At 49.4% G+C, this 26,469-nt stretch overlaps 1 protein-coding gene across 3 annotated transcripts; it reads left to right on the top strand.

Annotated features, from left to right (window-relative positions):
- Window positions 1–2,277: 2,277 nt before the first annotated feature.
- Window positions 2,278–25,767, top strand: ADNP (activity dependent neuroprotector homeobox). Of its 3 annotated transcripts, none has more exons than XM_083873206.1 (7): window positions 2,278–2,443; window positions 11,635–11,786; window positions 13,070–13,115; window positions 14,183–14,489; window positions 18,560–18,672; window positions 19,719–19,811; window positions 21,678–25,767. In XM_083873206.1, the coding sequence occupies exons 3-7, from the start codon at window positions 13,077–13,079 to the stop codon at window positions 24,801–24,803; spliced, it is 3,678 nt and encodes a 1,225-aa protein (XP_083729332.1). In that variant the 5' UTR covers window positions 2,278–2,443; window positions 11,635–11,786; window positions 13,070–13,076; the 3' UTR covers window positions 24,804–25,767. The 3 variants fall into 3 exon arrangements, with proteins under 3 accessions (XP_083729332.1, XP_083729331.1, XP_083729333.1); XM_083873205.1 differs by having other exon boundaries at window positions 11,632–11,786; XM_083873207.1 differs by lacking the exon at window positions 13,070–13,115 and having other exon boundaries at window positions 11,632–11,786.
- The last annotated feature ends 702 nt before the right edge of the window (window positions 25,768–26,469 follow it).

Genomic DNA, 26,469 nt, shown 5'->3' with positions numbered 1-26,469 from the left:
CGTGCGCGCGCACCCACACACACCCCGCGGTCACGTGGCCCGGGCCCGCTCGCGCCCCCGCCCCGGCGGCGGCGGCCCCTCAGGACGGGATGTAGTCCCGGCCGGGGGCGCGGCGGAGGGATCCCCGCGCCGGACCCAGCCGCAGGGCGCGGCGCCTCCTAGCGGGGCCGGGGTAGATCCCGCCGCCGCCGCCGCCGCCACCGTCGCCGCCATGGCCGTGGCAGCCCCTCCCGGCGCGCCCCGAGGGGGCCCCCCCGCGGCGGGGCCGTGTCAGCGCTCGGTGTGGCGGGCGCGGCGGGGCCGGTCCCGCCGAGACCCCCGGGGCTCCCCCGCCCCCCCGGGGCGCGGCCCCCTCCCCTCCCGCCGGACAATGAGTCCCGTATGCTAATGAGGGTCTGGCGTCACTTCCGCTCTTTCTCGGCCGCCATCTTGGCCCGGGCAGGCTGTGGGCAGCGGGACCCGGCTGTATTGTCTGAGGGGCCCGGGCGCTGCCCCCGCCCGCGCCCCCGCCCCGGGCACCCGGCCCAGTGACCGCCGCCCCCGCCCCCGGGGCCGCTCCGCACCGCCCGCCCCGCACACTGCACCCCCTCCCCGTCATTTCCCCCCTTTGTCTCCCCCGCGCCGCCGGCGGCTCCGCTGCGCCCGCCCGCCCCGGGACCGGGCGGCGCCGGGGAGGGTCCGGCGTCCCCTCAGCCCCTGCCCCAGCCCGCCCTCGCTGCGAGGAGAGCCCGGTCAGGTAGGTGCGAGCGCGGGTCCGCGGTGCGACCCGGGCGGGGACAGCGCCCGACCGCCCCCTCCCTCCTTCCCTCCCTCCCTCCCCCGGGCATCCCGCGCCGTGCCCGCCGCCCTGCCCGCCGCACCGGCCCTGCGGGGCTGCCACCGGCCCCTCCCCGCCCGCACACATGTTGAGGAGCCCCGGTGGCTGCGGGCACCGCGGCGCTGCTCCCTCCCCGCCGCCTCCCTTTCCCGCACGGACGTGTCTCGGCGGCCCGAGGGAGCAGCGAGCGGCCCCGGTATCCCCCGGTGTGCGGCTGCACCGGGCCCGGCCGGTGCTCGGAGCGGCGCCGGGGATGCGATGAATGGCAGCAGCCCAGGGGTCCCTGCCCGCGGGAAAAGGCGGGATCCGCCGCTGCCATCCCCATCTGAGCCGCATCTGCGGGATGGAGCGGCCGCTGCCTCACCCATCGCTGCCCCGGGCTACAGTTACCGACACCGGTTTCTCAGACAAAGGCTGGGGAGGACACCGAACCCGGAGCTTTGCAGCCGCCACCGGACAGATCCCCCCGTGCCACGCACCCCCTATTCCCGCGGCGGTGGCTGCAGCCCGTGCGGGGGGGTTCCAAAACAAGTTGTCGGTGCGCTCTCGGTGGCAGGGGTGTCCCCCAAAGCCCGGTGCCTTCCCCGGCAGCGGCGGCGGGCGTGACACCCCCGGGCCCCCCCCGGAATCCACCGCAGCCCGGCCGGGGCGCTGCGCGGCGGCAGCCGGCAGGGGGCGCCCTCCGCGGCGGGCACCGCTGCGGCGGCGGGGGGGGACAACACACCGGGGGGGGGCACAACACACCAGGGGGAGCACAACACACCGGGGGTACCGGCTCGGCCCGGCCTCGGGTCACCGCTATGCCCAGGGGGCTGTCACCGCTCGGGCCGGTGGCTGTCCCAGCTTTGGGAATGTGGCTGCAGACCCCAAAACCCCCAGTGTGGCTCCACCGGCGGGGACCGGGCGGCTCGGCCGGGCCTCGGGTCACCGCTCGGGCCGGTGGCTGTCCCAGCTCCGGGAATGTGGCTGCGGCCCCCAAAACCCCCAGTGTGGATCCACCGGCGGGGAGCGGGCCTCGAGTCACCGCTGTGCCCAGGGAGGTGTCACCGCTCAGGCCGGTGGCTGTCCCAGCTCCGGGAATGTGGCTGCGGCTCCCAAAACCCCCACTGTGTGTCCACCGGCTCGGCCCGGCCTCCTCGGGTCACCGCTATACCCGGGGAGGTGTCACCGCTCGGGCCGGTGGCTGTCCCAGCTCTGGGCAAGTGGCTGCGGCCCCCAAAAGCCTCAGTGTGGGCCCAGCCTGGAGGGGCTTTGTTTGGGGCCGCAGGGCAGAGTCCTGATGTCTGGGCGCTCTCAGGTGTTGGTGGTCGTTGTTTGTCGGGTGTATTTAAGCTGTTTGGTAGGTGTCAATGAGGTTTGTGTTCATTGTAGAGAAAACCCCCTTTTTCTCAAGTTGTGGGTTTTTCCCCCTAGCTACGTTTCTATTTATTTTCGCTGCTATTCTCTGTTTCTGTTTGGAGGTGTGAGGGAACGGAGGCAGAGGATTCCCGGCTGTCAGGGTAGCATGGACCCACCTTAGGTGGCTGCTGTGCCCCAGCAGTGCTCCCTCCTGCAGGGGCTCCTCCTCGGGAAAACTTTCACTTCAGGACTCTGCGGACTCATAATCACAAGTTGTCATCCTTCTAGGTGAGAAAGATGGATCGGTGTGCTTAAGAAACAGAAAAGCCTTTTTTTTTTCTGGTTTTAATAACAAACCAAAGCAAAGCTTGGTTCCTTTGCAGATGTGCGGTTGCAGATGTTGGGCAGTAATTTGATATCAGTAGATGGACATCGACCATGATTTGTGCTGAGATCTTTAAAGAGACAACAGAAGAGAATTGCAGAATTGTTAAGAGATGCTGATGGGTTGTGATATAATGGTTACCTTTTCTGAAGTTTATTACAGCAAATACTTCCAACTTCAGTCTAAACAGAGGTGTTCTTTTTGACACACAACAAATAACTTGTTCTCCAAAAGTGATACCAAGCTAGATATTTTTGCACTAATTTTGGTGGTTAGCTGCCCTTTGCTCAACTTAGTATTATTTCTAAGTTACCATTCAAGAGTGACTTTTTGGCATCCAGATGGACACGAGGTGCTCCCAGGGGGCATCTCTGAGATCACTGAAAGCTGATACACTTTTAGTGTCCCATTACTAAAAACAGTTTTTCTGTTCTGGTCCATCAGACAGGTTTGCAGAAGGTATCTCTATTTACACTTCAGGGTGAATTGTCATGAAGAGCCTGAAGTTCACTCCTGTTGGGCTGTGGGTACTGTTGGCTGTGCAGGAGATGAGGAAGGTGAAAAGTGACTCCTTTTCCCTGGAGGGTGAGACAGACAGGTGTCACAGCTGGGAATGAAAAGTCTTCACAGGAGAGGAACTTCCTGACAGTTTGGGAAAGTTCATGCCCTGCAGCGTTGGGCATCAGCTGCACAAACACAGCACCCAGGAAGGTGTGTGTGCTGTGTGAGAGGAGGAGCTTGGTGTGTTCTCTGTGTGTGCAGGGCAGGAATTGGCACTCCTGTCACTTGACACAGCTCCCTGTTATTCACCACAGCGTGTGGGTGAAGTGTAAACTCTGATTTGTTGTGTCCTGTGCTGCTCTGAGCTCTCTGTGAGCTGTAGGGAAATGCAGGACAGTGTTCAGGGCCAGGTGAGCTGTGCTGCTCACACACTGATTATTCCCAGCTCAGCTTTACCGCTCTGCAATAACACAAATACTGAAAGTAAACATTGAAGTTTACACTGGAATTCCTGGAATACGGAAACATTATCAGAACCTTATCAGCAGTTGTAAGTCACACAGTCCAGATATATATTTTATAGCTTGTTATTAAGATGGCAGCTGATTTGATTGGTGCAAAGAAAGAAATTGAAATGAATGATTTTGTGGAAGCACAGACAGTGCTCCTGGGTTAATGTGTTTCTTTTGAGGTGGCTGCAAATAAGATTTAGCGGCTTAATAGGAAATGTATTGGGGTGGGTTTTGTGGGGTTTTGTTTTCAGAAAGGGAAAGTTATCCTTGCTCCACTACTTGAGGTGTTTAAGGGAGACAGAATTCCGTTGGGAATGAACAAAGCAGCGTCGAATCTGAGGAGGAGCAGTTTAAAAACTGTAGGAGAGGTGCCAGGAGAGGCAGGGAACAGCTCTGGGGCTGCAGCTGCTCCGAGTGTTCCTTCACAGGTGCCATTGGAGCTGCTCTACCTGCACGGGCAAAATCGAGGAGTTCTTAAAAGTCATTAGTTCAGCTGGGTTTGTGTATTAATAATGTTACATTTAGGGAGATGTTTTTCTTTAAGATGCTTGTTTAAAAAGGCAGCAGCTGACTGTGCTGGCCTGTATCTAAACAAGCATCACATCTTTTTTTTTTTTAATTATATTGAGTCAAGAGCTGCTCTGTGCCCAGATTTATATATATATATATATATATATATATATACATATATATATATATATAGGGTATGGTTCCTATGAACATAATTGTGACAGGATAATTTTAATGTGGAGATGGACATAGTTCTGCTCATATAAATAAATCTGTTGCTAGAGGTGTGTTCTTGATAATGTAAGAGATGGAGATGACAAAGGTGCTGCTCTGATTCTCTTTGCATTGGAAGAAAAAGAGCCCTTGTTGATGTTAATTTGGTTTTATTGAAAAGAAATCCTTTACCTTGAGTATGTGTGGGAGGTTTATTTTGCCTCACCTGGCACTTTTGGGAAGAATGCCTTTGCTTTCCTGGGCGGGATGGCCAAGTTGGCCTGGTCCTTTGGAGCTTTCAGGAAGCGCTTAGGTGTGGTTTAGGAGTCAGATGGGTGTTCCAAATTCGAATAAAGGCTTTTTCGAGAGGGTGTAACTCCTGTTTATCTACCTGGGGGCCTTGTGCCTCAGGGCAAGAACTGCATTGTTCAGAGCCTCAGTGCAGCTCTGGTGTCAGAAAGAAACTTGTATTTAGTGTCTCTGATTTCTCTCTAGTGCTCTTGAATGTGAATGAGGGTTGATGGTTTGGAGTAAGAATGGAGTAAATACCATTTTTTCTGCAGTGAGTCACTTTCAGTCACGCCATTTATATCCTTACTGTTTTGGTGGGGGTTTTTTTAAGGTGGTTTTAAAGATTATTTAGATGAAAACTGCGAGTGGCTGGTGAGTCCAAGGCCTGACCCTGTGGACACAATCACACCTGCAGATATATCCAGATCACATGGCAAAAATCTTTCCTTTAATATCTACTTCTCAAGTAGTATCTAAAACAATTTACAAGAAACAAAAATAAAGCAACAGTGTGAGCAGCTGTTCCCTGAGGGAGCACTCCAACTCCTCCAGCCCTGCAGGTGGAGGAAAGGGCCTGCTCTGGAGCCTGCCTTCACTGTTGGCTGTTTCCTCCCTGCCTCAGCTCCTCTCCCAGGTCTCAGCCAGTGTTTCTTCCCCCCTGTTCTCCTTTGACGTGCAGAAATTTCTGATGGGACTCTGCATCTCAGTTTGTGCTCCTGCTGCAGCTGGGCCAGGGAAGCTGGTGGTGATGCAGCTTCATAGCAGCAACAGTCAGGGGACAAAATGGCTCTGGAAATCTTAAGTGGGCAAGATCAGTGGTCTTAAAATGCTTTTTTTTTCCCACCTAAATAGTCAAGCTCAAGTTTGTGACCTTCTCTTTTGTTTTGTTTCCCCATTGCTGCTGCTGTGAAGCCCTTTGCCTGTCGAAGGTTCCTGAGGCAGATGGAGGACAGCAGTAGCTGAGGTGGCCTAACGCTGGAATGTAGGCAGGGATTGGAGCCCTGGGGAGCTGTGCTTAGACAGAAAAGGGAGAGAGGTAAGAAACGTGCAGTGTAAGACTGATCTGGAGCTCTTGTTTACAGCCTTTCCCCCGTGTTGTAATGGCAGCGTTTGTGCCTCGCGCGTGTGGAGTGTAAGGCAAGGGAAAACAAGCAGCACCAGCCTCCTTCAGTGCCTATTTTTACCCTCGGAAAACTCAGATGCAGCCAGTTGGCGAGATCCCTCCAGTATGTGATGGATCTGCTGTCTGAGACAGCCTGGATTGGCGGGGTTTGGATGAGCTGGGGAAAGTGTTGGTGTGCTCTTTTGTGTGCTGCCCCTCGCACACAGCCCTGCCTGTGGCTGCTCTGGCTGTGAATACTTGAGTGTGTGTGAGTGTGTCAGTGTGTGTGTGTGTGTGAGTGTGTCTGTGTGTGTGTGCATTGTGTGTGGGTATCCATGAGTGTCTGTGTTGTGTGTGTGAGTGTGTGTATCTATGCCTGTCCGTGTGTGTATCTGTGAGTGTCTGTGTTGTGTTTGTGTGAGTGTGTCTGTGCTCTGTGTGTGTGTGTATCTGTGCCTGTCTATGTGAGTGTGTGTGCATTGTGTGTGTTTCTGTGAGTGTCTGTGTTGTGGGCATCTGTGCCTGTGACTATGTGTGTTGTGTGTGTGTATCTGTGTGTTGTGTGTATCTGTGAGTGTCTGTGTTGAGTGTTTCTATGCCTGTGAGTGTGTCTGTGTTTGTGTGTTTCTGTGTGTATCTGTGTTGTGTATCTGTGCTTGTCTGAGTGTGTGTGTACTGTGTGTTTCTGTATCTGTGTGTCACTGTGCCTGTGTGTGTATTGTCTGTGTGTATCTGTACCTGTGTGTGTGACTGTGCCTGTCTGTGTGGCTGTGTGTGTGTATTGTGCGTGTATCTGCACCTGTCTGTGTATGTAGAGTGTGTGTATCTGTGCCTGTCTGTGTGATTGTGTGTGTGTACTGTGTATCTGTGCCTGTCTGTGTGACTGCATGTGTTGTGTGTGTACTATCTGTGCCTGTCTGTGTGTGTGTGTGTGTACTGTGTGTATCTGTGCCTGTCTCTGTGTGTGTGTACTGTGTATCTGTGCCTGTCTGTGTGACTGCATGTGTTGTGTGTGTACTGTCTGTGTGTATCTGTGCCTGTCTGTGTGTGTACTGTGTGTATCTGTGCCTGTCTGTGTGACTGCATGTGTTGTGTGTGTACTGTGTGTGTATCTGTGCCTGTCTCTGTGTGTGTGTGTACTGTGTGTATCTGTGCCTGTCTGTGTCTCTGTGCCTGTGTGTGTACTGTGTGTATATCTGTGCCTGTCTCTGTGTATGTGTACTGTGTGTGTATCTGTGCCTGTCTGTGTGTACTGTGTGTTTCTGTGCCTGTCTGTGTCTCTGTGTGTGTGTGTGTGTGTACTGTGTGTATCTGTGCCTGTCTGTGTGTACTGTGTGTTTCTGTGCCTGTCTGTGTCTCTGTGTGTGTGTGTGTGTGTACTGTGTGTATCTGTGCCTGTGTCTGTCTGTCTGTGTGTGTGTGTGTACTGTGTGTATCTGTGCCTGTGTCTGTCTGTCTGTCTGTGTGTGGGAGCAGGCAGGGCAGGGCTGGAGCCGTTTCCTGCAGCCGCGGGGCTTGGCCGGGGCCCAGCAGCTGTTTGGGTGAGGGAAGGAGCTGCCCTGCCCCAAACCCTCTGCTGTGCTGGGGACACAGTGCTGGTGTCAGCACACCACACACAGGGCAGGGGACCCTGCTCACCTGCAGTCTGACCTGCCTGCAGTTCACCAGGCAGTGAAATCAAATCATAAATTACATGTATATTGATTATTTGCTTTGTTCGTGCACGTTTTACAGCAACTACTGTGCTGCTTTGTTTAATTACACAAATGTTTTTGTGAGCTTCGGATTGAAAATTTTGAGACGATTCTTGATTTAATTTAAATGGTAACTGCTCGTTTGTTAATTGTGCTTCTGTTTCCAAAATTATTTTTACTCTGGGATTGTTCATGCTTAGCTACAATCTAGATGAGGATTATTTTGGAATTGTAGAGCATATTCATGCAGCCTTTTTTCCTGATCACTGAAGTGTGGATATCATGGTGTAAGCAAATAATATCCTTTGTGCTTCAATGATCTCCAGTCTCGATTTCAAATTTCTGCAAGATGTGCAGCCTTTATTGCATTTCACACCAAAATCTCTTAGAAATAGCCCTGAACAAGCCTGGCTCTCACACTGAGGATGTGTATTGAATATTGATTTGACTGCCCATGTTGTGTGCATATAAACATTTATCTGTGGAGGTCTTGAGCAGTCACAAAAGATATTCTCTAAGATGTCAGGAGGTGTGCAAGCCTGATTCTGGAGCTGAGAGTGCCTCTAATTCTTGATTTCCTATGCCCTAGAGAATGGACGTGATTTCAAAGTGCTTTTCAGGAAGCAATAGAGGTTGCCAGGGTTGATGTGTGTGGAAAAGATCCCTCAGAAAACATTCAACTACAGCTACCAGCATTCCTTAACATACCTCAGCCCACATCATCAGAATCAGGAGAGCCACCAGGAGTTCCCAGCAGAGCCTGGGGAGGCAGCTTGTTCATCAGGACAGAAATAAGGAGTTGTGGTTCCCAGAGCAATCAAATCGTGACCATTTTGTGTTTCACGTTGGGGCAGAGATGCCTCGGAGCCCAAGACTCCTCCTGCTGAGGTGAAGTTGATGAGGAAACAGTTAATTCCCGCTCAGTTTTGCAGTGAGTGTCCACACCCACCAGATGGAGCTTCGGGCTCCAGTGGAAAATTCCAGAAATTGAGCAAGAATGAGAAGTGTGTGAATGACTTAGGAGATCCCTGTGTGCTGGGCTGCACAAGGTGCTTTTTTAGCCTTTAAATAGAGAATGAATGGAGACTGAGGCATATCAGCCTTACTGATTCCTTTCACTACAACTGCCTTCCATAGTTCTTCCTTGGATGGGAAGTTGGGAGTCCTTAATGCAAGAGTCAAGCTGAGGCCAGGCAGCAAGCCCAAACAAAAAGGTATAAACCAGAGTTTCATAAACCTTTGCCTGTAACCACTGAAACAGGATGTTAGAAGTTTTTAAGCTCAGAATTTCCACCCAAGGATAAGGTGGTTTTCTCCAGTACCACATTTTAGATGGACTTTTTCTCCTGAGGCCATGTTTGGGTAGGGTGCCCTGAGAAGTGGTGTGAAATGGTCCTTTTGTTTTGACACACTACTCGAAACTGGTTTTGGAAGTTGCTGATCTAATCTCTGAAGTGGTTTTTAATATTTTTAAATCCTTGGCTTTTTGACAAAGGGGCTGTTAACAAATTGCCTGTTTGCCTGTGGGGGAGAGCTGGAGTGTGCACAGCACGGCTCAGGTCTTACAGTGCTTTGTCCAGGTAGCAGCTTGCAGCTGGGGATTTCCATCAGTTCAATAATCTCACTTTTAAAGCTGAGGTTTTCACGGGGTTTGTGTTGATTCCTCTTTTGTGTGCCCCATCCTGTTTGGGTACAGAGCTGAGCAGGAGGGCTGGGGCTCACTCAGAGCAGGTGCAGGAGCACCCCAAATCCCCTCTGGAGCTGGGCTGTGGGGCACTCTGCACCCCAAATCCCCTGTGGAGCTGGGCTGTGGGCACTCTGCACCCCAAATCCCCTCTGGAGCTGGGCTGTGGGCACTCTGCACCCCAAATCCCGTGTGGAATCCTCTCTGGAGCTGGGCTGTGGGCACTCTGCACCCCAAATCCCCTCTGGAGCTGGGCTGTGGGCACTGTGCACCCCAAATCCCCTCTGGAGCTGGGCTGTGGGCACTCTGCACCCCAAATCCCCTCTGGAGCTGGGCTGTGGGCACTCTGCACCCCAAATCCCCTCTGGAGCTGGGCTGTGGGGCACTCTGCACCCCAAATCCCCTGTGGAGCTGGGCTGTGGGCACTCTGCACCCCAAATCCCCTCTGGAGCTGGGCTGTGGGCACTGTGCACCCCAAATCCCCTCTGGAGCTGGGCTGTGGGCACTGTGCACCCCAAATCCCCTCTGGAGCTGGGCTGTGGGCACTGTGCACCCCAAATCCCCTCTGGAGCTGGGCTGTGGGCACTCTGCACCCCAAATCCCCTCTGGAGCTGGGCTGGGAGCAGCTGAGGGCCCACCCTGCTCCTGCTGCAGGTGGCCCAGGGCCGGGCTGAGGAGGTGCTCTCAGCTGGAAATGTCACTGTTACAAAACAGGCTCCCTCCAGGATTAGAGAGGATTGCAGAAGGAGCCCTCAGTTGTCTGGCATTTCAGATGTGCTGCTGAACTGCAAATCTCATTTACCTTCACAGGAGTGTGGGTGCTCAGCCCTCGCAAAACTAGGCCAGAAAGGCTTAAATAAGGAGAGTCCAATGGAAGAAAGTGAAAGTGCTCAATGTCAGCCAGTGAGAGGTGTGTTGGAATAGACTCTTCAATCCATACAGGGAGGAGGGAGAATTAATTGCAACTTTTACTTTCAAGGAAGCTCTCAGTAGTTTCTGTTCTCCCAAATTCTCTCTCGTACCTCTACTCCTTTTTTGTCTCACTTGCTCACTCTTTCCTCAGATAACCCTTGTGCTCTCTGGTTGTCACTGTTCCTCACTCAGCTGTCCTGGGATTGTCAGACCCAGAGTCCCAGGGACAGGCCATCACTGTGAATATAGAATATTCTACACCATCACACCACGGAGCATCATTTAACCTGCATTCACAGAGAGGCAGCTTTTCTGTTGCTGTGGGAACCGCAGGTTCATTTTCCTGCATATTTTTCCCTGTATTTTAAGAGATTTCACTCAGTGTTGCACTACCTTGTTTCATGGCTGGCTTTTAGAGCATGCTCTGAAAGGCAGTTTGCTGGGCAAATTGTTAAAAGTTACCTTGTTTCAAAAGCAGCTGGAGTGGGGAAATAAAAGTATCAAGAAAGCAATTCTTGTTTCATCCCGCCCAGGAGCACAGAGCTGCTGCCAGCTCTGATGTGTGATTCTGTGTTGGGCTGTTGGGTATAAACCTGTAACTTCTTCAGCTTGAAATGCTGGCAAAATACTGGCTAAAATCAAAGAAATTCAGATGATGAAGTCAGAAGCATGCCAGGTGCTCGGGGATCCTTGTCAGCAGCACAGGGAAATGATCCTTCAGTGTTTGGGAGACCCAGCATGGGATGAAGTACTTCCCTGAGCTCAGTGTCATCAGCCTGATGCAGTAATTGCCACTGATCTGCTCTCGAGGCTGATGGGTCCTCACCCAGAAGTGTGTTTGCTGCAGGGAGAGAGTTCATTTGGACTTGTAGACACACAGGGACACAGTCTGCCTTCTGGTCAGAAATGATCCCATGTGAAACAGCCCATCATTCAGCCTTCCATGGGTGATGCTCTTGCTAGAGCCCATGCAATAGTCCAATATTCAGTTTTGCTGCCATGTGAAGTATTTTAAGAATGTTGTCTTTTTTAATTTCTTAAAATGTTGCAGTGTCTTGTGCTGGAAGTGTATTTGCCAAAGAAAAGCACTCTGTACTTCAGCCTGTGGATGTTCTATCTGAACAATCAAGAGATTAAAATCTAACAATTTATATTGCCTTATTCCCTGGCAGAGCAATTATTAATGACTCAACAAGTTTTGCTTTTATAAACTTTAGATTTGGTCGTTTCAGATTTCATGGCTCTAATGTTGTGTGTTGTGTTTCCAGTCTGTGCAAGACTGGCTTTTCTGTCTGTGGGTGATGTCAGCTGAAGGGGGATCAGCCTTGGAACAAAGTGTGATCATTTCTGTGCCATTCCCCCAAACTTCCCATCCTCTGCCTGTTTTAATCCCAGTGCTGTGTGTCCTCAGAGCTGTGGGGCTGTTTGATGTCCCATTGTCGTGTAAGGTGGGACCTGTTTGTATGGGAACCTCCAAGGAAGTGTCCAAGGCTCTGACCTGGGTACCCGAGCTGAAATCTGAGCTCTGCAGCATCCTCGGGCAGCATCAGAACGGGCTGTTGGAGCACAAACCTGCTCAGACCTGCAGGGCCACGGGGCTGGGCTTTGTACCTGTGGATGTGAGACTGCCCTTATCACAGCTCCTCTCTCTCTGTGCTCTCTGTTTTCTCAGCAGGAGATGATCCTTCCCCTGTGCCCGGGCTTTGGGCTCCCCCGGGGGGTGACACAGCCCTGAGGGGGCGTCCTGCAAGGAGAATTGGCTCTGGAGGCTGGTGCTTGAAACTTGTCCAATGAGTCTGAGACGCCCAAGCACCATTCACTTTGGAGGTAAATGCCTCAGCACAAGTTCTGCAGACACGGGGGGAGTAAAGATGTTCATTTGGCTGGGTGTGGGCAAAAAGTTGCAAGGATAGTTTTGGCTGCTCATTTCCAAGGTTTGGGCATTTTGAGCTTAAAGGGATACCAGCTTGGACTCTAGAAAAATTGGAGGTTGTGGGGTTTTGAGTTCAGTCACTCTGGCAGCTTCACTGCAGATTAATTGGTTTCGTGGTTTAAATTTTTCCCTCTTCTGTCGGTTTAAAACCATCAGAGGTGAAAGTGAAAGCTGGGTTAGACTGCAGGAGAAGTGACACTGAAAAAAACCCTAAACAAACGGGGAAACCCTCTGAGTTGAGACAGTTGAGACAGAAGTTCAGAGATCTGCAGTTTAAGTTGGCTGTCCCTTTAAGTTATTCCTTGGAATATGACATGACTTATTTGAATCTCAAGGGAAACGTTTAGTTTTGGAAATTCAGCTGAAATGTTATTTTTAAGGTATTTTCTATCATTTGTCTATACCATAAACTGATCAAAGTGTGGGCTGTATAAAGGGAGGGAAGAATCCTGTGAAAAGATAAAACCAAAGGGGGAAAAACACTCAGCACCAAACCATTCAAAAACAAATGAAAGAAAATACAACAAGCACAGATTGAAATGTTGGTACTTGCCTTGGGTGGGAGAGGGAGAAGCATTTGCATGATGTGTTTCACCTGCAGTTGACTTCATGTTATTGTTATTGAAATTGGAGCAGGTTACTGATAAAATTGTAATGATAATGTACATTGGCAAAGTTAATGAGTTAAGTTTGCTCTAGTAAACAGCAGTAATGTCCTGGCACCCAGCCCACAGAGAACTGAAACTATGGTACAGATTTGCAGTGTCTGGGTTGTGCTGAGGATGCTGATCCTGGGTTCCCGTTGCTTTTTGATTTTAATGCCAACTGTTACTGGGAAATATTTAATACCCAAACCCAGGCTGTCTGCTAGAGAGCTGCCCTTTTAATGAAGTAATCTTTAGCATAATCTGAATTTTATGTACTAATGTGTTACCACACTGCATGAATTTTTTTTTATTATGGTGTTTGACTCTGCTGCAGCCCTTCCCTTTTAGCATTATTATGGATATTAAGAAATTTGGGGTTGAATTATTGGATTGAAAGCCACGGGATCATGATCCAGACCTAACAAAGGCAATGGACCAGAGTAGAGGGTTTAAGTGTGTGGGGTGGGGTGTATTGTAGGGAAAAGGAACAGCTTTTAGAATAAGGGTTTGAAACATTGCTTTTTCTGTAGGAAAAAGATGGAGTATTGCATGCTGGGAACAAGTGCTTTCCATAAGGTAGCTAAATTTTAAAAGTACATTTGTTTCATTTTGTTTTAGGCTTTGCTTAAGTATTGTAATTTAGTAATTTTGTCCTTTCTGCAGTTTTCATTTTGATTAGACCTCTGCAAATCTTTCTTCAAAGCTTAACAAAAAACCAACCAAAAAAAACCTCAAACCTGGCCTACAACTGCAGTTTGCCTTTTCTGAAACATTGCTCAGTGTGTACAGAACAATATTTAAAGGTTATCAATAGTGCTATAAATTCTTCCATGATTTCAAAATTGCAGGTACTAACACTGTTATATTTGAAAATGTGAATGTGTTGGGTGACTACAGAGAAATGACCAAAAGTAAAACCAATTTGTTAAATGTAGTCTTCCATTGACACCTTTTAGAAACAAAAAGCCCCAAGCCTCAAAACACCAACCCCAAGAAGCCCCACTCCTCAAGAATGCTGTCAGCAGAAGCTCCAAGTAAATAGTCTCTTTTTTTTTTTCTCCCTTTGTTCCTGTGAATAGCAAGACACAACACACTTGGAGGAAGTCTGGGTAGATGAGTCAGGACTTATTTCATTAACTGCAGTTAAATGTTTTGGCCAGGTTTCCCCAGGAAACAAAGCTTACACAATTTTTCAGATTGTGGCTTGTCTCCTAATCCCCCTTCCCTCCTCCCAGCCAAGAGAGAGCCATTTTCACCCAAACTGAGTGGAGGTGGAGGTCTGGAAAGAAAAACACCTTTAATTTGGATTAAATGTATCTCTCCAGGAAGACAAGGAGAGAGGATTGAAGGTCCCTGAGTTCCCTTCACACCTCTGTCCACACACAGCCCGTTCCTCAGCGGGAGCAGCAGTGCCAAAGGCTCTGGGGGAGGAGGAGCTGCAGGGAGGGGACAGAAATGCCACTGTCACTGCTCAGCCAGGGCTCTGGGGTCACTGCCCGGCCTGGCCTGACCCAGCCCAGGCTCAGGAGGGAAGAGGAGGAGCAGGGCATTGCTGGACTGAGTGTGTGAAGTGTTCTGGAGCCCCAAAGGAGGCGTTGTGCATGTGTGGAGTTCATTATCCCATGGATCCGCTGTTATTGCAGGTACAGCAGCAGCTCATGATGCCCCGTAAAGCTTTTCTTTCCCAGAAAGAAAAGCAGGCTCGTGCCAGGGAAAGGGATATGTTAAAAAAGAGGAGGAGGCGACAAGACTATCTCAAAAGGAGCGTGGAGCCGCAGAAAAACACAGAAACAATCAAATGGCACAGGGATGATGAGAAGAGGAGAGAAAATGAGCAAGTTAAGGACAAGGATATCAAGAAGCGGTGGAGACAGGATGAGAGAGAACGACGGAAGAATGTGGACGCTATGAGCTGGCACAGGGAAGAGGAGAAGTGGGAAAATGAGCGAGGTAAGGACCAAGGAGGACAAGAACCAGCAGAGAAAGGAAGAGAGAGGGAAAGAGCACAGAAAGGATGGACCTTGTGAAGCAGCAGAGGATGATGAGGGGGAGAGGAAAAAACAGAGAGGAAGAACAGTTGTGTTTTGTAAGCATGCACAGAAATAACAGCTAATAGTATCTTTCAGTTTAAAATTGATTTAAAATCTGCTTTAATGAGCTAGAGTTCTTACACTGCTGATTATTTTAATAATATTGAGCTGAGTATGTCTGAACTCACAGTCATGGTGGGACAGAACAGGCTGGGTTTGCACCTTGTTTATACAAATGTCTGTTTTGCACACTTTTTCACAACTAATGCTTTGTTCAACACTGTGGTTGGTAATTCTGCTTGTCAGATCACCAAAAAGCTCAGGTTTTCTCAGTCTTCATAATAGGAATAAATGAGAGCATTAGGAAGGGAAGGGTCAACCTCATGTGCTCATAAGAGAAGGTAAAAATGATGCTTTATTTCATTCTTTTTAATAATGTTCTTAAGAGAGTTGTAATCACATCCAGTTTTATTCTGAGGTCAGTTATTTAGCAAAAGTTGAACAGAAGTATAAATTTCATGGAGTGCTTTTAAGAAACAAGTCAGCTCAAGAGATAAGAAGAAATGAGAAGACATAAAGAAGAAATTCTTCCCTATGAGGTCCTGGTAGAGGTATCCCAGAGAAGCTGTGGCTGCCCCTGGATCCCTGGCAGTGCCCAAGGCCAGGTTAGACAGGGCTTGGAACAACCTGGGACAATGGAAGGTGTCCCTGCCATGGCAAGGCTGGAACTGGATGAGCTTTAATGGCCCTTCCCACCCAGGCCATTCCATGAGGATCCAATGAAGGAATTCCCTTAGTGCAGGAGGGGTGGCTGGAGTGGCCTCTGTGAGCAGCCCTGGCCAACTCCTGAGGTCTGGGGTGCCTGAACAAGATAAAAGGCACTGGGGGCTTTGTTTGCAGCTCTTGGGGATTCCATAATTGGTTTTCACTTGGTATTTCCCAGTGATGCTGTCCCCAGACCCTGCTGAGATCCTTCACCCTCTGTGCCTGCTGCTCGTGGGAGGCTTCCCTGGCAGTGCAGGACATGCTGGCATTTCCAGTTAAGCAGAAAGAGAATAAAACCTAGAGTAGGTCTGCTAGAAAAGTAAAATGGTGCTGTCATGGTTCCTTTAAACACAGCAGCATCTTCCTGCAGATGATTTCTTTAGGTCTTTATTTCTGGGTGAAAACCATTGTTTAACCTTCCAGCCTGTGACAGTAAAAATCCATTGTGCTTGGTTGTTCTGCACCAAAGCTGAGACATCAGCCAAGCACAGAGAACACCCTGAATAATGTCCAGGCACGAGAGTAACACAGTGGGGCACATGTGGGATATTGGCTGAAGATTTCAGTGCAGAGAAAAAGGCTGTGTTGATGTGAAGCTGGTGCACCTTTCCCAGAGCCAGAACAACCTTGTTCCCTGTGGGCAGATCCCTCATTTCCTGGGTCAGAGCAGGAACAGCCCAGCACCTCTTACCTGAGGCATCACAGGGGGTCCTGAGCAAGGCTAGAGTACTAAAAACCCACTGGAGAATTAAGATTTCAGTTGCACTAAATTGAAACAGCTTTTGCAGAGCAGAGACAGGTGCAGGCTCTCTGTCCTCTGTCCCCTCTGGTGATGTGGCTGCTGTGGGGGTTTGGTGTTTCTGTCTCTCAGGGCACAGCTCCCGTGGGGTCAGAGATCAGAGGGAGGGATCTGTGCCCTGGCACAGCAATGGGGTAAAGAAAACATTCACTGTTGCAAATGTGAAATGAGAGCTTTGGGTATGGTGCTTCTGAGTTAGTTGGCTTTTGTTCTTTCATAGCTTGTCTTTTCTGCTTCCATTTGGCTATTTAATTCTAGAAGTCTGAGTTCTAGGAGTCAGTACCTGGCTGTGGACAAGAACTGCACAAACAGAGCAAAGAAGGTTCCAGACACTGCTGACAGTCACTCTGTGCTTCCTTTGCCATTCCCTTGTGACTGGTGCAGTCAGTTTGTGTGCACACACACTGGGCATGAGGGAGAGCTTTGGGATCTGCCTTCTGAGGCACCTGGAGATCCAGCCTGGATATTTCTGGTCAGGGTGCTGTTGGGGTTGGTTTTAAGCAGTCATTTATTCCTTCCACCCAGCACTTCAGTGTGGATTGATGTGGTCAGACATGCTCCAGGTGCCTTCCCTTAAACATCAGCTCTTGGTCAGATAAAGGATGCCTCATTTCCAGAGCAGCATTAGTGCCCAGATGATTATTTGAGAGGCTGCTTAATCCCAACTGCTTTTATGTCCTCGGCCAAGGAGGTGCCAGCAGAGTGATGTTTACATTACAATTGGAGTTACTTGCTGTAAATAGAAATGGATGGAGATGCTAAAAGCTCTTGTTGTAGTCAGAGCCTGTAATAATATCAGACTGTATCTGGCTCTCCACTCACTATGATCAAATAGTCAGACATTTCCTAAAGAAAATGATCTGTGTTTGCCTAAGGATGAGGAGTTTTGTTATGATTAGGTGGGTTGGATTCAGCATCTCCAGCAGAACTTGCAAAATAAGGTTGATGTTAAAAGGTGACATTTTAAAGTTCACATTTCAGGTGTGAAGATCTCACTATCCTGTTAGGATGGGTGGTGATAGGAAGATCAAGGGAATTTCATGTCTTTAAAATTGGACTGAGGCAGGTAAAGGGCAGAGGCAGGAAGATGCTGCAGGTAGAGCAGAGATGTTGTTTTCAGGCAGCTGTAAATAATTTGCTTTCTTTGAGTTTCTGTATCTCATGGTACCTGTGGCAAGTTCAGCTGTATTAGACACAGGAGTTAAGAGAAAGCATTTGATTTCTTTGGTGAAGAGGTTCAGTGGCATTTGGAATCAGCTGTTTGATATCAAGCAGTATTTTGAGACTTGTGGCTGACTCAGGTGTAGGAGTGATCAGTGCCCAAAGACAAGCTCTGCACTCACTCTGGCTCTGTCATGAGACCCTAAAAATGCTTTTCTTTGCAAGCACAGGGGTTCATTCTTCAAGTGAGGACTTGTGTTTTGAGGAGAGCAGCCCAGCTTGCCAGGAGCTGTAACATGCACTGTGTCCATGCACTGCTCTTCCTGCAGTTCTTATTAATTAGTCACATTTCCAATTATCTCCTTGGATTCGAAATTCACTTGAAAATATTATTTCGAATCCTGACCATACTTGATTGAGCTGCTTCACTGAATTTTTATCTGAGAAATGGGATCATGCAGTGACTGGAGGTGTTTCTGCAGTACTGAAATCACTTTCCATGTCTTTAAAAGGGCTTGCTGTAGGTTGTATTAGACATGGTTTTTACAGTACAGGTGAGGATGGCTGGAGCACAGGAAAAGAGCAGTTTGTGAGCTGGATTCCCTTCAGCTGGGCAGGCCCAGTGGAACTGTGGGCAGTGATGGAGGCTGACAATTCCCAGGGACATGGAGAAGTTTAAGCCATCTCTTGTGCTTTTCCCAGTGCCTTTTCTCTCTGGAGGGATCTGCCCAAGCTTTCAGGAGAATGAAATTCCCCTTTTCCCAGGAGAATGTTTGCTGAACAGCTTCAGCCAGTTCAAGCTCTGAGTACAGCAGAGAGAGGAAACAGCATTAATTTCTTATCCAACCTACAGCAGAATACAAGAAGCATCTCTATCACTGAAGAGACACTGAAATCTCCTGTCAGACTGACACAAACCTCGAAGCTCAGCTTGTGAGTTCTCAGATCAGTTAGGATACATCACACAGGAGACAATTGAGCTCTTCAGTGTAGGGGTTGGTAAAGACAGACACTCCAAAGAAATGCAAGTTGTTTCCAGAGGCAGCCCACAGCTCCTGCAAGAGCTGTTCCATCAGTTTGTTGTATTTTTAAAAGTGTCCTCTGCATGGGCAGCTCAGCAAGGAACAAGCCAGAGAATGTAACAGTGTGTTAGGAACCAGTTCTGTGGGGGAATGAGGCAGAATTACTGATAATTAAAAATGCAGCACTATCAAACAAAACACATTTGACTTAAACCTTTTTCTCTTACTCTTCTTTTCCAATAGAAACTATGTTCCAACTTCCTGTCAACAACCTTGGCAGTTTAAGAAAGGCCCGGAAAACTGTGAAAAAAATACTTAGTGACATTGGTTTGGAATACTGTAAAGAACATATAGAAGTAAGTATGGCACCTCCAGGGGTTAGAGTTAAAATGCTGCAGAGTTCAGGGGACAGGGAGGTGTTTTGTGTATGCCGTGATTTATTTTTAGACCTGTTTAGGTTCCACACAAAGTAGGAGTGAATTAGAAACTTGAGATACAATGTACATGTAAACACTTCTAGAAATATTAGTGGCTGCTGAAATCCAGGAATGCTGGAAGAACCAGGAATGGTGTGGGATGTTGGGGCAGAAATGGGTCTTGAGGAAGTGTTTGTGCTGCAGCAGGTGCTGAAGTTACAGAGTCACCTCTGTGCCTGGATCAGTTCCTGCAAGGGAAAGGTGTTTGTGCTGCTCTTCTGGACAAACTCTATCACTGTGGCTTTGCCTGTTCTTTCAGGGTCTCTTTAAAGAGCATTTAAATGAGATGTGTAAGAAAGAAATGCCAGTCCTTCCCCCTTGCAGAATTTGTGGAGCAAGTGTCATGTTTAAGAGGAGAATTCTGAACTGGGACAATGTTACTTGCAGTATTCATTTCAGTGGAAGTGTTATTGTTTTGAGTCTTTATGCGATGCTGACTTCATGCCAAAGGTGAAATGCTAAAGAAATGTTTCCTGAGATAATTTTTTAATAAGAATTGGGTGTCTTGGACATCACACATGTTCAACTTGAAAAGCTTCCTGTGTGAAATTAATTAGAAGCCAACCAATCAAACAAAATAAATACCACACCACCACCCCCAGAAAAAGCAGCCAAAAAAAAACCAAAACCACACATCAGTTTGGGAACACTTTTCTCTAGGATTGCTTTTGGAATGAGATGAGTTTGTAACTACACTGTTGGGTTGGTCAGGAGGATGAGTGGTGAAAATGTTCTGCAGGTGTTTTGTGATATGGAGACTGTTCAGAGCTCTCCCCTCCCAGGAGATGCCCCCAGACTCCCCCAGTGCTGGTCTCAGCCTTGGCCACAGCACCTGGGAGGGTGCAGGGGTGCTCAGGGATTGCTTAAGGGAGCCCTTGGGCCTTTTTCTGACTCTCTGTCCTCTCTTCCCATCTTCCCTTCTCCAGGATTTTAAGCAGTTTGAACCTAATGACTTTTATTTGAAAAACACTACATGGGAGGATGTGGGACTGTGGGACCCATCACTTACAAAAAACCAGGTTGGTAAGAGTTTGAGTTCACACTGAGACTGGAGATGGGTTGTGCTGAGGGGCATTTCCCAGACATGCCAAGAGCTTTTCCTGCAGTTCTCCTCACAGATTTTCAGGTGTTGGCAGCTCAAGGGGCAGCAAAAAGCTACGTGCTCTTCCCTTAGTTCTGTTAAGTTGTTCCTGGTGTGTATCTCACAGCCTGAGTGCCCAGTACTGCAGGGATGATGGGTCCCTGCTCAAGTCAAACAGCTGCACCTTAGGAGCCCATTCCCACCTGTTCCCAAGCCTAGAAATATTCCACCAGCCCTCTGGCCAAAGGATCAACAACTTTGTACAATTGGCAATGAGTATTTTACCTTTCCTTAAATGTTTTATTCCTGGTTTCCATCCCTTCCGAAGCTGTTTCACTGGACACTCTGCTGCTCAGTGCAGGGTCACTGTCAGTGCAGCCCTGGGTCCCACAGGCTGTGTCCCACATCTCCTCTGGGCATTTCTAGTTCTGCACAGCAGCTCAGGGACACTGCAGGTCCTGCTGTTGTGATGTTTCTGAGCCAGTAATAAAGGAATTCTGAGCTGAGCCAGCAGTGGAGGGAGGGAATGCTGCTGTTGGTTCCAGCAGGTGGTGTGAGCTGCAGCAGCCTCTGCTGGGGCTACAGGACAGAGTCACCCCAGCAGTGACAGGTCAGAGACCTCTCTGCAAAGGAATCCCTGTGTGAACACCTCAGAGCTCAGGTTTCCTCTCAGAGGAGACTGCGACCCATCCTGTGATGGATTCCTACTGTTAATATGAAAATGACCATTTAGTGCTGTCCTGCAAAAAATACCCCGATGTCCCTTTTCCCAGGTAACCCAGAATAAAAATTGTCGTATAAAAGGAGACAGCTCTTGGTTGTTTGGTTTGTTGGTCCACCAGGAGTGTGGGGCTTCAGCAGGTGGCCAGAGCAGATATTCCAGCTTTGTTCTGCAGAGGGAGAGTGCAGCTCTGCAGCTCCCTCACCTGTGACCTGTGTGTAGCTCAGTGCGCAGGACACGTTCTGACCCTCAGGAGGGAATCTCTGTAACTCTGAGTTCCCTGTTACCCCACCTGAAGTGCCAGGCTGCTTGTGGCTGTCCCTAAGGCCAGTGGCACTTCAGACTGTGCTGTAGCAGTTGACAAGAGCTGCATTGGCACCGTGTTAAATGGGACAAAAGCTGCAGGCAAACTGCAAGGGTGGAATTCCCAAATTCCATTTTGGTCCTCATTCGAGATTGATTTAAAAATCAGGTTTGTGCTTTGATCACAAGGAAGAGGCTTGGTGGGTTTAAGGGCTTGTATAGCTTGTGTCTTGGTAAGCTTAAATCCTTTTTGTTCACCAAAAAAAAGTTTGGAATTCCAGCTTTGCTGTTTAAGTGTGTAATGGATAGAGATATGAAATAGCTCCAGCTATAGATCCATATTGCATCTATAAAGTTTAGCAGGTTCAGGTGGGCAGTATCTCATCTGGATGCAATCTCATTTCCTCAAACAGCCCTGCTTGGCTTTCCCCCAGAAAGGAGCTTACAGGGGCCTTTTCTTGCAGCTCAGCTGCAGGAAGGAGGCTTTTTGTGACTGATGGGGAAAGACACTTGTGACTCAGCCTCACCTGCCAAGGTCATGGTTAAATAACCCTGGAGGGACCCCTTGGCACTCACCACATCGTGTGTATGTTCATGTAATCAGATTTTTAGGGCCTGATCTGCAGGCCACAGATGGGAGAGAAGTGAATTGAAGCTCTGAGACAGTTGCAGGGAGGCTGGTGAGTGTTGTTTAGAAAGGTTGTGTGGAGAATATCATGGGTGTTGCTTTGCTGAGAGGTGCTGTTGGATATTCAGTCTGTGCTCTGTTCTCTGTTCAAGGACTATCGGACAAAGCCCTTTTGCTGCAGTGCATGTCCCTTCTCCTCGAAGTTCTTTTCAGCCTACAAAAGCCACTTCCGGAATGTTCACAGCGAAGACTTTGAGAACAGGATCCTGCTCAACTGCCCCTACTGTACCTTCAACGCCGACAAAAAGACTTTGGAAACGCACATTAAAATATTCCACGCTCCCAACGCCAGTACACCGAGTGGAGGCATCAGCACTTTCAAAGATAAAAACAAACACGAGAGCCTTAAACCCAAGCAGGCTGACAGTGTGGAACAAGCTGTTTATTACTGTAAGAAGTGCACTTACCGTGACCCGCTCTACGAAATCGTTCGAAAGCACATTTACAGGGAACATTTTCAGCACGTTGCTGCTCCTTACATAGCCAAGGGAGGCGAAAAGTCCCTCAATGGTGCAGTCCCATTGAGCTCCAGTGCCCGAGAGGAGGGGGGTATCCACTGCAAACGATGCCTTTTCATGCCGAAATCCTACGAAGCTTTAGTCCAGCACGTGATCGAAGACCACGAGCGGATCGGATACCAGGTCACGGCCATGATAGGTCACACCAACGTGGTGGTGCCCAGATCTAAACCTTTGATGCTCATAGCTCCCAAACCCCAGGATAAAAAGCCTATGGGACTCCCTCAGAGGATGGGAGCCCTCTCTGCCGGCAGCGTCCGCTCGCTCTCGTCGCAGCAGATGATGAACAGACTCACCATACCAAAGCCCACGTTAAATTCTGCAGGAGTCAATATGATGTCAAACGTTCACCTGCAGCAGAACAATTACGGGGTTAAATCGGTACCCCCCAGTTACGTGGGTCAGCCAGGGGGGAGGCTCAGCCTCAGTGGCAGCACACCCGTTTCTCTTTCCCAACAATCACAAAGCATGAAACAGTTTTCAACGAGTGGCAACGGAAGGCCTTACACTCTGGGAGGGGAGCAGAGGTCCCAGGGCAGGTACTCGCTGCAGTCTGCCAACTCCTCCTCGCTGTCGTCGGCGCAGCTCAAACAGGCGTCGCTGTCGCAGTCCCAGGCAGCGTCCAGAGCTCTGGGCCAGTCTGGCTCCAAATCCCCCGTGGCTGCTACAGGTCCCTCCGCCGTCAACACCTCGTCCACGCAGAAGTGGAAAATCTGCACAATCTGCAACGAGCTGTTCCCCGAGAACGTGTACAGCGTGCACTTTGAGAAGGAGCACAAGGCCGAGAAGGTGCCCGCGGTGGCCAACTACATCATGAAAATCCACAACTTCACGAGCAAATGCCTCTACTGCAACCGCTACCTGCCCACGGACACGCTGCTCAACCACATGCTGATCCACGGGCTGTCCTGCCCCTACTGCCGCTCCACCTTCAACGACGTGGAGAAGATGGCAGCCCACATGCGCATGGTGCACGTGGACGAGGAGATGGGGCCTAAAACCGACTCCACCCTGACCTTTGATCTGACTTTGCAGCAGGGCAGCCACACCAACATCCACCTCCTCGTCACCACCTACAACCTGCGCGACGCTCCCGCCGAGTCCGTCGCTTACCACGCCCAGAACACGCCCCCGGTCCCGCCAAAACCGCAGCCCAAAATCCAGGAGAAATCCGACGTGCCCATCAAGAGCTCTCCCCAAGCGGCAGTGCCCTACAAAAAAGACGTGGGCAAAACTCTGTGCCCTCTGTGCTTTTCCATCCTAAAAGGCCCCATCTCGGACGCGCTGGCACATCACCTCCGCGAGAGGCACCAGGTGATTCAGACGGTTCACCCCGTGGAGAAGAAGCTGACCTACAAGTGCATCCACTGCCTGGGCGTGTACACGAGCAACATGACGGCCTCCACCATCACTCTGCACCTGGTGCACTGCAGGGGAGTGGGCAAGACCCAGAACGGGCAGGACAAAGGGACGTCGTCCCGGCTGGGCCAGTCCCCTGCTGCCGCGCCCATGAAACGCTCCTACGAGCACATGGAGTTCCCCATGATGAAGAAGAGGAAGATGGATGATGATGACTCCCCCTCTGCCTTTGAGGAGAAGCCTGAAGAACCCGTAGTTCTAGCACTGGACCCCAAGGGTCACGAAGACGATTCGTACGAGGCCAGGAAAACGTTTCTCACCAAGTATTTCAATAAGCAGCCCTACCCCACCCGCAGAGAGATCGAAAAGCTGGCGGCCAGTTTGTGGCTCTGGAAGTCTGATATCGCATCTCACTTCAGCAACAAAAGGAAGAAATGTGTTAGGGATTGTGAGAAATACAAACCCGGGGTGCTGCTGGGCTTCAACATGAAAGAGCTGAACAAAGTCAAGCACGAGATGGATTTTGATGCTGAGTGGTTGTTTGAAAACCACGACGAGAAGAATTCCAGAGTCAATGTCAGTAAGACTGTTGATAAAAAAATCAACTTAGAGAAGGACAATGACAGTTCCTCAGACAGCTATGAAAACCTAGAGGAGGAATACAACGAGAGCCGCAGTCCCTTTGGGCAGCACGTCTCTGACATGGGTGGGAAAACCTCATCTGACAGCACAGTGCAGAACCCCCAGGACAGCATAGCCAAGGAAATCATAGAGGAAAACACCTTACAGTCTCCAGAGAAGGCTGAGCAAAAACAAGAGGAAAGCTCTAAATACGAAGAGATGATTGCTGCTGCTGAAGAGCCAACAAAACTGGTGGGTGACGTTTCAGACAGTGAGGGCGATCAGGACGACCAGGAGGATGCAGTGGAGTGGAAAGATGGAGCTTCCCAGTCTGAAAGCGGGCCTGGCTCCCAGCAGGTTTCAGATTTTGAAGACAATGCCTTGGAGGTCAAACCAGAAGTGTGGACAGATGAATCTTCCCAAAGCGAAGATGCCGGGGGCAGTAAACCCCCCGCCGAGGCCAAGGGGGGCGGCTCCGAAAGCGACGAGGAACAGTCAAAGTGGAAGAATCGTTCCTATGGAAAAGTAGAAGGGTTTTGGTCCAAGGACCAGTCGCAATGGAAAAACAGCTCGGAGCTGGAGGAGAGCCTGGCCAGCGAGCAGATGGAGTGGCAGAGCAGCACGATGGACAGCGAGGACGGCGACGGCTTCGGGGCCGTGGGGGCCGAGCCCATGCACGGCAGCCTGCCCGGGGTGGAGCTCAGCAGCCAGCAGGCGTGAGAGCCCCTGCCCTGCCCTGCCCTGCCCTCTGAGGGCTCTGCTGCCCTGCCCTGCCCTCTGAGGGCTCTGCTGCCCTGCCCTGCCTGGCCCGGGGGCACACACACACACTATTATATCCATCAGCCCAGGGCTGAGCACAGTAACTTAATGTGAAAACACGCTGGTGGCTCCAGAATGCACACACAGAGAAAAAGCAGAGGATTATTTTATCTGCGTTTTCAACCCTCCTTTCACCTTGTCCATGTTGAGTTGTGTCTTTCCAAGAGGCCCCTCCCGGGCAGCGACCCGGCGCCCTGTATAGCAGACTCTGGGGAAATGGAGTTTTCATGTATCATTCTGAATAGTTGAAATGTATATTTGTACAGTCTTTTAGACCTATTCAAGTGAAGCTTATGGAACTGTTCTTGTGTACCCATCATAGATCTGTTTCTCTTTTTTAGTGTTGCCCTGCTGTGTAATAAATGCTGTATCTAGTTTCCCTAGCAAAGCTTGAGACTGCTCTAGTATCAATTTTGACAGACTTAGTTTTTGCACATAACCTTGTACAATCTCCAACCAGAGGCCAGCAACATAAAAATATATCTGGGCTCTGTTGTATTATAGAATTTTCTTGTTCTGAATATCCTTGACATGACAACTGACGACAAACATATTTCAGAGCCATTTTCTGAAATCTTTTAAGCTAAAAAAAAAGAAAAAATCACATGCAAGAAACAAGTTTGCAGCTACTAATTTTGACACCTTTTAGATCTGTATAAAAGTGTATTGTGTTGAAGCAGCACACTGAGACAAAGTGCTGGGTTTGGATATTTAGTTTTATCTTTAGTTAACACCAACAAGGTGTTGTATTCATTTATACCATCTAATATATGACACACTGTTGTAGTATGTATAATTTTGTGATCTTTATTTCCCTTTGTATTCTTCATTTAAGCATCTAAATAAATTGCTGTATTGTGCTTAATGTAAATATTTGCTTTATTACATGCAAGTGCTTCATTCCTGGTCAGTAAATCCCACCTCACTATATCCATTCTTTATTTTTTGCCTCTGTTTTTCCAAGTGCTGCCCAGCCCTGCTGGGGCCTCTCTGTTTAGTACTGCCTGAATACTTATCTCCTTCCAGGTTATTGAGAATCTCCAGAATAACTTGGGCTGAAATGTGTTGTTCCTGTTGAGTGCTGTAGAACACCGTTATAAATAGCATTGTACTGCTTTGTTCTGGCTCCTGGGGAAAGGAGCTCTGGGGATTCCTCCACAAACAGTTTTCACCTGGAAAATCCTTCCCTGTGTGTCCAGAGCCCCGAGGCCAGGAGGGTTCTTTGGAATTCTGAGCCTTCCCAAAGGGAGGAGCACCAGCCTGGAAGGCAAAGTAAATTGAACACCAGAAAAACTGAAACTGAGTTTATTCAAAGCTGTGCTGGGTTTGGCCCCTGAGGAGGGGATTCACTGAGGGGACTCTGCTGTGCTGAGAAAAAAACCTGTTCTTCAGAGCAGTGGGGAAGTGCAGCCCTTATCTGTTTAGCAATGACATAAACGATTTTTTATCCTTTTATCAATGTGCCACATCTGTCTCATTACCTGGCAAAGCAATCTTAATATTAGCAAACTCTGTAGTTATAACAGTGTTCTGAGCTCCTGGGTGTAGCCAGGGAAGAGCAAGACTG

Source organism: Zosterops lateralis (genome assembly GCF_965231275.1).
Source record: "Zosterops lateralis genome assembly, chromosome: 16".
NCBI classification, from domain to species: Eukaryota; Metazoa; Chordata; class Aves; order Passeriformes; family Zosteropidae; genus Zosterops; species Zosterops lateralis.
The sequence above is the reverse complement of the archived record's forward strand: the minus strand, read 5'-3'. Positions and strand labels throughout refer to the sequence as shown.

What these genes read in the sequence shown, in the direction of transcription:
- ADNP (XM_083873206.1), top strand. Translation starts at nt 13,077, where the DNA reads ATGGAGTATTGCATGCTGGGAACAAGTGCTTTCCATAAG. An exon ending in GAACAAGTGCTTTCCATAAG is followed by an intron (nt 13,116 to 14,182) that starts GTAGCTAAATTT and finishes CTGTTATTGCAG; the next exon opens with GTACAGCAGCAGCTCATGAT. An exon ending in ACTGTAAAGAACATATAGAA is followed by an intron (nt 18,673 to 19,718) that starts GTAAGTATGGCA and finishes TCCCTTCTCCAG; the next exon opens with GATTTTAAGCAGTTTGAACC.